The sequence below is a fragment of the Crocuta crocuta genome, unplaced genomic scaffold (genome assembly GCF_008692635.1).
Source record: "Crocuta crocuta isolate KB4526 unplaced genomic scaffold, BGI_CrCroc_1.0 scaffold303, whole genome shotgun sequence".
Classification (NCBI taxonomy): Eukaryota; Metazoa; Chordata; class Mammalia; order Carnivora; family Hyaenidae; genus Crocuta; species Crocuta crocuta.
In genome coordinates, this window is record NW_027528276.1 from 2,863,597 (window position 1) to 2,873,738 (window position 10,142).

A 10,142-nucleotide genomic window follows, 5' to 3' on the forward strand; every position below is an offset into this window, starting at 1 on the left:
TGCGCCCCCCCCCCCCTTCCCCGAGATCCTGAGGTTCACCTTCCGGCTCTGAGAACTTTGACAAGTATTTGTCAGTCTCTCTCCTTCTGTGTAATATACGGGCATTGCTAGCAACTTTATCGGGTACAGGGGAGTAAAACAACTCGTTCAAGATCGTGTGGCTCAGAGGTAATAATACCTGGATTTGAACCCAGGCCGACAGACCGTGCAACTCAAGAGCTGGACCAGTACATTAAGCTATCTGTGCACGAGGAGCTTCTCCAACAGATTTTGAGGATTATGCGAGCGATACACACGAAGGGCTTAGAATATAATGTTCAAGGGGCACCTGGGGGGCTCAGTAGGTTGAGCGTCTGACTTCGGCTCAGGTCTGAACTCACTGTTTGTGAGTTCAAGCCTTGTGTTGGGCTCTGTGCTGACAGCTCAGAGCCTGGAGCCTGCTTCGGATTCTGTGTCTCCCCATCCCTCTGACCCTCTTCCCACTCACACTCTGTGTCTCTCTCTCTCTCTCAAAAATGAATAAACATTAAAATATATATATAATATTCAAAAACTACGAACAATCATTATTATAATTAATCTAGAAGACTTAGACTCTGTCCCAGAGGGATGGCTGAAGTCCAGCTGGAGGATACAGTGAAGAATAAATAACCCCGTGGCCCGACAGGCAAGGAGCAAACCCCTCACTCACGCATGTTCCTGGCCACCATGTTTCAGGCGGTGGCGCACAAGTCCCAGGAGGCGGCTCTGTCTGCTGCCTCCCTCACACAGCACCCCTTGTACTGCCTGCTGCTCAAAGTCAAGGGAAACCAAAACGAACCCGGAGGCCAGACCTCTGCCAGCCCAGCCTAGCCCACCTTCCATGCCCTTCCCTTGCTCATCCAGATGCACTGTATGACCTTAGGCAGTCACTTCACCTCTCTGAGCCTTCCCCATCTGTGAAAGGGGGATAAGAATCCCCAACTTCACAGTGGGTTGGGAGGATGACAGTATGTAAAGCACCAGGCAGAGTCCAATACTAAGTGAGTATGTAGTAAATACTAGCTTCCTTCTTCCCTGATGGCACAGAGAAAGGGAGGAAAGCAGATAGGCACACTGACACAGTCCGGTCCACTTCCCGGAGCCAGGGCAGGCGCCGGGGCTGGGAGCTCAGTGCTGGGAAGGATATGATGATGCAATATTCCCCCTCGGCCAGGGTCTCCTGGATCGCCACAGACTGGTCCATGCTGGTCCCTGCTGAGCAGACACGCCCTGGGGAGAGGCAGATGGAGCCCCCTTAGGTCAACAAGTTCCCCAGGAGGTGATGGAGCTCCCTCAGACAGCGGAGGGGCAGGGAGAAGGGCCCTCGTACAGGGAGGAGGTAGAAGAGGCTTGGCCCTCCCCTACCTCCTCCTTAGATGGGCCTTTTAGTTTCTAGGGAGAGGGGCCATCCCTTTGCCCCTGATGGGATGTACAGTTTGTTGCACCATCCTTTGGAAGGGCATCTGGTTGTTTCTGAGCGAGGTCTGGTCTACTTGTTGGAAGGTGGGTGCCTTGTCCCATTACTGGAGAGAGAGACATGGTCCCACGGCCCCTGGGATAGACCTCTGCCTCCCTTTTGGGGGAGCAGTATTAGGTCTGCTGGCACCTCTCTGGGGGGGTGTCAGTGGTGCATCTGTATGGGTTTGGAGGGAAATGTCCTGTTCTTCCTGGGAAGGGAAGGGAGGGTCCCATCCTGGACAAGATCTCAGTCTCGTTCCTCTTTCCTTGGAGACAGGAAAACACATCCCATTGCTCTTTGGCCCCCATCCCCGCCCAGCAGGCCTGATTGCATCAGCCACAGGCCAGGGGGTGTCCATTTCTGACAGCTGCAGGACAAGGGTCTCAGTCCTCAGTTTGCCCATCCCCGCCTGCCCAGTGGGGCCCTGGCTTCCCTGCTCCGCACCTGCTCCCAGCCCCGTGCCATTGCCGCCTACCTCCTGAGCTGTCACCGCTGAGGACGTAGGACACCGCGGCCCGGTCAGCTAGTGACTACGTTTCCCAGGAGCCCCTGCGCCACACGCTGGTCAGCCAGCCTGCAAGTCCCAGCATGCCCGCACCAATCACGGGGGCCTGGGGGGCTCGCCGCCTCCATTAACTCCTTAGATCCTGGGGTATTCTGAGTTCCCGGGTCTTGATGACTGCTCTAACCGCCACCCCAGCCCTCCAAGTCAAGGGGCCAGAGCTCCCCGCCTAGCGTCCTGAAGGAAGATGGCCATGTCTGCCTTATGGGAAAAAATAGTGCATTTTCATTTTCTCCTCTATTCCATCCTCAACTCCTCTCCTCCAGGCAGGCCCACTCTGGCCTCTACCGGAACTCTCTCCCCAGATAATTACCCTGACCTGGCTTAAAGCAGAACACCGTTGTTGAAGAACCATTACCTCTGTCTCCCGGGTGGAGAAACTGAGGATCAGAGAGGTGGAACAGTTTGACCCTGCAGCTAGCAAATGTCAGCCTCAGCTGACGTGTCACTCTAGCTTCTGTCCATTGACTGTGCTACACACTGCCATCTTTCCTCCCTTCACCTGATGTGGGTGACTGGCATGTCCAGGATGTGTGCAAGATTGAAGCCCCTGCCTCACGGGACTGCTTGAAGATAATGGACGTGAGTGCACTCTGTAAAGGGATGACACTGTTCACGTGCAGTGCCATGCAGAAACCCCATCTTCCCCCCACCCCCATTCAGGAGGAGAGAAGACAAGGGAGGGTGCCCCTCAGCCCTCAAGACAGCCTGAGGGTACACTTAATTGCTCTCAAGCCCCTTCCCCTGATTTACCTAGTCATGTGCACTTTTTCCTTTTGGGTCTTGATCTCTGCATCTAAGAATAGGAGATTGCTCCAGATAGACAAAAGCAGTCGGCTTGGATATGGGAATCCAGGACTGGTCTCTCGCCCTATTGGCCATGTCTCCAAGCTATAAGCTCCCCCAAGGACTGGGCTATGTCTTTGCCACATCACCCAGCACATTTCTGGCACAGTTGGCCCTCAAGAATGTGTTTATTGAATTCATGAATGAATGAATTGTCTTCATGAAGACACCTTCTCTAAAGCTTTGACCCAAACTAGAGGGTCAGTGCTGGGGAAGGAGTAGTCCCTGTGACCTCTAACCAGTGCCCTCTCCCCTTTCACTAAGCTGGGAGGTGCTGCCCTAGTGGTCAGTCCAACTCTATATATGTAAACATCTTCCAGAAACAGATGGTACCTTCTTCCCGGTCTTCTCCTTTTGCCAGGAATATCCACAATTCAAATGGAGCTCAAGTTTATTTGAATTGGGTTTCAAAGTTATGTGGGAGATGAGGAGAAAGGGAATTGATTTAGACCCTTAGAGATAAAGGGGGTAGGGATCACGAGGAAAGTAGGGGAACCTCAACTCCAGCCCCACTCTTAATGACAAAGGCTGGGGAGGAAGGTCTGGGAAAAGTGGATAGGGACAACTTTGGGGTCCTCCCGTTCAATGGGGTACTCCCATTTGATGGGGGTCAGGAGAGAAGTTCTATTTTTCAGATGAACCCTAGCCTCTCCTTGGGATTAGGGCTGAGGCCCTGCCCCCTTGGAGGGCACCAAGTTCAGGCCAAGGCCCTGGGAAGGAGAAGTGAGGTTCCTGGAGCCCAGGCATTGGACTTAATGAATCCGTCTCACTAAAGATACAGCTGCAGAAGTCAGAGCTGGCAGTGTGACTGGGGGCTTGTGGGGCCTACTGGGTCTTCCTAGCCACTGCTCCCCAGTTCTGCTGGGCCCAGCTAGGGGAGCAGGAAGGGAGTGGGGCAGAGTGCAGGAGCAGCAGCGTGGCCACAGCTATGGCCCTGTGCAGGGGCTCCTGGTGACCCTTGGGGCAACCCAGTTGAAGGGAAGTTTCCCATCCAGCTGGAGGCAGTTGCCTGAACGTGAGGCCCCGCAGCACTCCTGCTAGCAGGGCTGGGCCACTGCCTGGGACACCCAGGGGGCCCTGCCGCGCAGGCCGCAGTAAAGCCTGAGCTGGACCAGTTTGGCTGCAAGAAGAGATGGGACCATTCATACTCCGCTTGCCCCTCCCCCCCACTCACAGAGGCAGGAAGTGTTCAGTGGGCCCTGGGCTGAGATGAGCCTCCCTGGACCCCCAGCTCCCTCCCCACCAGGTCAGCCTGGCCAGTCCCCAAGAACATACGGGGTGACCAGAAATAAGGAAGCATGTCATGGAGACTTGGAAGATCCCAGCTACCACCCTGGCTCTGGTATGATGTAGAGCTGAGCGGGTCAAGCATGCTGGGCCCCAGGCGGCTGGGCTCTGGCTGGGTCTAGCTCTGGCCACATTTGGCTGCTTGAACCACTGTGCCCAGGCGGAGATGAAAAGCCTGAAGTTATGAGGAAGGACAGCACTCCAAGGGCCCACTTCGCAGGAGTCCAGACCTCAGGGCACATGGTCACAGCTTCCTGCCCTCTGAGGCAGTCGCCAACTTGGCACAGATTTTCCCCTGTAAGAGAAAGCAAGAGGTAAGGCTGAGGGGCGGGCCGCTCTGCTCAGACTGGAGTGAACACTGAACAGAGGCGGAGCTGGAGCCCTGTGGGGCTGTCCCACTGCCCCCAGCCCCTACCCCCACTCTGTTCCTGCCTCTGCCTCCCAGAGCAGGCAAGTGGGAAGCAGACACCCACCCACCCACCCACATTTCCCTGGGGGGCTGGCAGTTAGTCCTCTGGGACAGTCAGGCGGCCTAGGCCTAGGAGCAGAGCAGGGCTTCCTGGGGAAGTGCAGTGACACTCCGCTGCAGGGTGGGGTGGGGGACGTAACCCCTCTGCAGAGTCCCAGCCCCCATCCCAGAAAGGGCTTGTGTGGGGACACAGTCACGACCTGAAACTCCTACTGGACAAGCACAGGAGCTTTGCTGGGCCTCCATGGAGCTCGGAGAGAAGGGAGAGCTGATGGGGGGCAGGGGGGAGGGGGAAGCTGGGAGGGAGAGNGGCTGGATGGGGGCCAAGGCTCAGGGCTGGGGGGTGGCGGGGTGGAGCTCACAGCTCACAGGGGCGATGGGAGAAGCCAGAGCAGGGGCCGTGGAGGAGGGGCTATTCAGAGCTGCAGGGAGAGCTGGCCCACAGGCAAGGGTTTCCTTTCCCCTGGGCCACATAGTGGGAAGGACAGAGTTGAATCAGCGGGAAGAAGAGCGAGTCCAGGAGAAGCAGGGACGCCAGTCCTGGGCCAAGTTCAACCCCCTGCCCCAATCCCAATAAGCGGCTCCTTTCCCTCCTGCTCAGCACCTCTCCCAGCAGCACCCCCAGCCCCCACCCCTGCAGCAGCCCTATCCCACGCCTCGCCTCACAGTGGTGCTCCCGGGGCCACGCTGCAGGACAGCTTTGCCTCCTGATAGCACGTCTCTCTGAAGCGGTATGAGCTGTGTCATACCTGCGGACACCTTGGAACACTGTGGCTCCGTTCCCCTGGGATGAAGGCATCAGGAGCCTCTCTCCTCCTTCGTGTGCTGCTTACCTGGACAGGAGCAGGGGGGGCAGCTGACTGCTCACCAGATTCTGGGCTACCAGTTAAGACCAGCAGGAGAACTGGTAGGGGGAAAAGGAGAGAGGGGGCCTCTACAGGGAGCAACCAGCTCAAGTGTCACAAGTCAAGGAAAGGTCAAGTGAAAGAGGTCATGAGGTCAGGGAAGAGAAGGGGCAGTCCCAGGGTCCAGCAATAGTCATGAGTTAGGGATGGTCACAGAGTCCAGGAAGGGCTGGGGTCCCCGGGCTGGGGACAGCTACCTCTGACTACTGTTGCCCACAGATATTTTATACTGAGGTCCTGCGGGGGCCGAGGAGAGAGTGAAGTTGCATTCCGCAGGTGAATAATGGAGGCCAGGGAGCAGGAGAGGTCAACCTCTATGGAAAAAGGGACCCAAGGGGCTGAGTGTTCGCTTCCTGTAAGTCATAGTCACAGTGACACTAAGGCAAGCACAAAGGGGCCTGCAGCCTGGTGACAGCCCCTCTGAGAGTGAATGTTGTTGTTGGCATGGCAACAGCAGCATCCTAGGCCCAAGGGGAGACAGAACTGGAGCAGGTGCAGTGACAGGGAATAGACATCTGGTGTCTCTGCTCTGGCTTCATTTGTGTCCAACATCAGAAGGTGCTGAGGGTCCGAGCAGGGGTGGGGGCGATGGGCTTCCTCAGAACCCAGGGCAGGGAAACCCCAGGTCACAGAGAGGGTCCAAAATTAGGGGTCACCTCGTCCAGGCTCTTCAGGGTTCAGGTCCCACCCAGCTCTCAGACGCCACAGACCTGGATCTTGGCCCAGAGCTAGAACCCCTCTCAGCTGGGGCCCTCCCGACAGTGGTCTTGAATACACAGCTGGGGTGGTTCGGGATCCAGGGTGCTGAGGTGAAGCAGGATCAATTCCCTCTCTACCCTCACCCCTTCTAATTTTTAAAAATATTAGTCATGGGGCGCCTGGGTGGCTTAGTCGGTTAAGTGTCCAACTTTCGCTTAGGTCATGATCTCGCGGTTCGTGGGTTCGAGCCCCGCATCGGGCTCTGTGCTGACTGCCAGCTCAGGGCCTGGAGCCTGTTTCAGTCTGTGACTCCCTCTCTCTCTGACCCTCCCCTGCTCATGCTGTCTCTCTCTCTCTCTCTCCTAGAAATAAATAAAACGTTAAAAAATTAAAAAAAATTAGTTTATTTAATTTTGAGAGAGAGAGAGAAGTGGGGGAGGGGCAGAGAGAGAGGAAGACAGAATCTGAAGCAGGCTTCTTGCTATTATCAGCATAGAGCCTGATGCTGGGCTTGAACTCACAAACCAGGAGATCATGACCTGAGCTGAAGTCAGACGCTTAACTGACTGAGCCACCCAGGTGCCCCTGTCTTCCTTTTTGTGAGTAATCTCTACTCCCAACATGGGGCTCAAACTCAAGACCTTGAGATCAAGAGTTGCATGTTCTAGTGACTGAGCCAGCCACGCATCCGTCCCCTCACCCCTTCATACCACCAGGGGTCCCTACACCTGTTTCTCCCTCCCCCCGCACCAACACCGCAAGTGAGAAGCAATTCTCCCAAGAGCACCTCTCTAAGGGGACCTCAGCTTCCAAAGGTGAAGAGAAGGGTCCAGAGGCTCTACACAGATGTCTGTGTCCATGTGTAAGGAAGGGCCCAGGCGTCCCAAGCAGGCCTCTTTTCCTCCTCCCTGGTTTGGGTAGCTGAAGCTGGAGGGAGAGCCTGAGTGAGTGGGCCAGACACAGCAGAATCAGAGAGCCTGGCTAATAACCTAATCTGCATAACTTTTGGCTCCTTGTCCATCTACTTTAGTTTGTGCACCTCTCCATGGCTACATAGACTATTCCCAATATACTCTGGGCCCCAACCTCTCCCACATGTAGACCTACCTGCACACCTAAAGCCACGGAGGGCGCGAGCATGCCTGGGCATGATGTAGCCCCTGGAATCCCTTATCAGCTCTGGGAATTCCTTCTGATACTGCTGCCATGAGGGACACACAGGGGCCCCACAGGCAGAAGGAAGCACAAGCCAAAGGATGTCCAGACTGTAGCTGGAGGGAGAAATTAAAGCCAACTGGCAGCTTGGGCAGAGCGAAGGACCCCCGTCCTGGTGTCCCACTGGGACGTGCCTACTTGTGTAGAGGAGAAACCTGGCAGGTAGAAGGGCTCTCAGGAGCGACAGGAGGGCAGGGAGGCCCATGTCCTTCCAGAACCCGCCTGGAACGGGAGGGCTCTGGCTGGCTGCTGGTGGAAAGGGTGGTGTACGGGAAGACGCCACGGGTCCATTCTCACCATGAGAACTTGGAGGTGAGGCTGCTGGCAGGATCTGAACAATGAGGGGTGGCCATCATCTCAAGGAAAGATTAAATAATGCAGAGGGAGGAGCAAAGCCCCAGGAGCTTTGCCCCTCACTTCTCTAACACACTGGTTCCATTTTTAGGGTGCTCTCTTTGTGAAGCCTTCCAGCACAAGTCGACCCCAGCGAGGGGGACAGAAGGCAAATGGAGGAAAGGGATGGCCCACTGGGGCTGGACACAGACCGACTGGCTTCCCTCTGAAGTGGGAGTGAGGAGACTCCTGCTTCCAGGAGTTTCTTCCCAGGATCGGCTGCTGGGTTCGGAGCACCAGTCTGGGGGGCAAGCCCGGGAACGAGTCCCGAGCAGCCTCCTGCCTGGCCTGCCTTCTCTGATGAGCAGCCTTCCTCCTTACAGAGGGCGCCGAGTCACCTGTTCTCGGCACGCAGCGCCCTGGCGGAGGTTCAGACCCCACGTCTAAGGGAGAGATTGTTGTAAGACTCAGGAACTAAGAATGGACTTCTGGGCATTCACGAACCCTTTAGATGGTGCGCAAGATTATCTATGCACATGTTTTCCTAGAGAGGGAGTCTACGATTTTTATCTTCGTATTTCTGAAGGAATCTACGATCCTGGAAAGACTAAGGGCCACTGGTGTAAGCCAAGACAGAGCGACCATGCTCTTTCTTCCCGAGCCTGGTCAGGGGGCTGAGCTGGAGCCCTGTTCTGGCAGAGCCTTTGGAGTCCAGATTCCAGGGCACCCCCTGTGGGAGAATCACCTCTGCTGGTGCGCCTGCGCCTCCACTAATGGCTCTGTGCCCTTGGGGCTGGAGGTCGGCTGTAGGGCTTTCTCCCTGTCCAACAGGTAGTTACTAGGCCTCCGTACCTCTGGTTCTGCTCCCATTCTGTCTCACCTTCACCTAATTCTCAAGGTTTGTAAACCTAGCCGGGACATGGAAGGCACTAAAAATATATATTTGGATAAAGAAAGAAGAAAAGAATCCTTTGCTGCTGTGACGGGGAAGCCACAGGTTCCCGCCAAGAGCAAGGCCAAGGCCGCTCTGGTGCAATGTGCCTAAGGACGGCCGTCACCTAGGCAAAGGTGATAGCAGGACTATAGGCTGTTGCACTGACCATGGAATCCAGGTAGGTACCCAGTCCTGAAGAGGAGGCTCTGAGGGATGGGACAGTTGAAAAGCAGCGGGTACATCCTGCTGCTGCTGCTGCTCTAGCGGGAAGGCTGGAGGGATGTCCCGCCCCATGTCTCCCGGTGCAAAGGCTCTGTTTAAGTCCCTTCCCAAAGGGCAATGTCTCCTTGCACTTCGGGCGGGTTTTTGGTATTCAATGTTTCTAGTTGCTCAGTTAGGCTTAAATCACCCACACCCTCTGCAGCAGCAGCTCAGGCCCTGTAGAAGCTGTCTGACTGGGGTTTTAAACAACAAAGGAATGCGAGGAGTTGCCTGAAGGGACAGTTGAACCAGGAAGGACACCACCAACCCAGAGTGACAGGCCAGGTAATAGGGAAGGGGGGAGTGAAATCCTATTGCCCTGGAGAGGACCAGGGCAACAGAGGAGTGTGACAGGAAGGGCCAGTTTTGGAGTTGGGACTTTTATAAGCAGATAGATTACAGACAGACTGAGTGCTGAGTGCTGAGGGGCAAAGGAGCTCTCTGGTGAAATGCTGTTCTGGAGTCGGCTCTGGCCTCCAAACAACTGTGCCCATGGGCAGATCACTGCCCCCTTGGCTCCTCTGGTTCTTTCCATTTGGGATACCAGGTTCGGGTCCCAGGGTGGCTGCCAAATGCCACCCAAATGTTGGCTACCCAGGGCTGAAGTCCACAAGAATATTAGCCACCTCTTACTCAAGTAGGGATCTTGCGGAAGGAGGAGGACCACCAAAGATTGATCTGAACTCGAGTCGGTGAAGTCACAGCTCGGCTTAGACCCGCTGCGTGCTGTGTGCCGGGCTGCTGAGCTTTGTGGAAGGGATGGGGCTGCAGGCCCCTTCCACCACAGCCCAACTCCTTATTGATGCAAATAAAAAAGGCAAACCTTGGTTCCACAACCTTGTCCTCAGGAGGGGCCCTGGCTCACCTTCCCCATCTTTCTCTAGCACGTGCATAAACGGCTGACTCAACTCAGGGCGGGACATTACCCTGCGGTAATGCGCACTTGAGGAAATGGCAGCAAACGGGGGTGGGGAGAGAAGTTAGGTCAGACCTACCCAAGGTAATCAATGTAACATAACCAGTTCTCACCAAACCTTAGGTGCTACTTCAGTGGAGGAGAAAGAGGTAGGCAAGTGTTAAGAACAAAAGGCTTAGGTGAGTCCATAATCCTGGGCTTTAGAACAAGACACACTCAGAAGAAGGGCTGGGTG

General features: G+C 55.6%; 1 protein-coding gene across 3 annotated transcripts in view; it reads right to left on the minus strand.

Moving 5' to 3' along the window:
* Positions 1 to 1,251, minus strand: part of INPP5B (inositol polyphosphate-5-phosphatase B) — a 48,192-nt gene extending 46,941 nt beyond the window's left edge. For 2 of the 3 annotated variants that reach the window (XM_077753146.1, XM_077753145.1), the window contains exon 1: positions 1,101 to 1,251. In XM_077753146.1, coding sequence (XP_077609272.1) covers positions 1,101 to 1,225 — 125 coding nt within the window. In that variant the 5' untranslated portion in view covers positions 1,226 to 1,251. Of the gene's footprint in view, positions 1 to 691; positions 787 to 1,100 lie in introns of all 3 variants that reach the window. The other variant, XM_077753147.1, reaches the window with a different exon arrangement.
* Between the last annotated feature and the right edge of the window lie 8,891 nt (positions 1,252 to 10,142).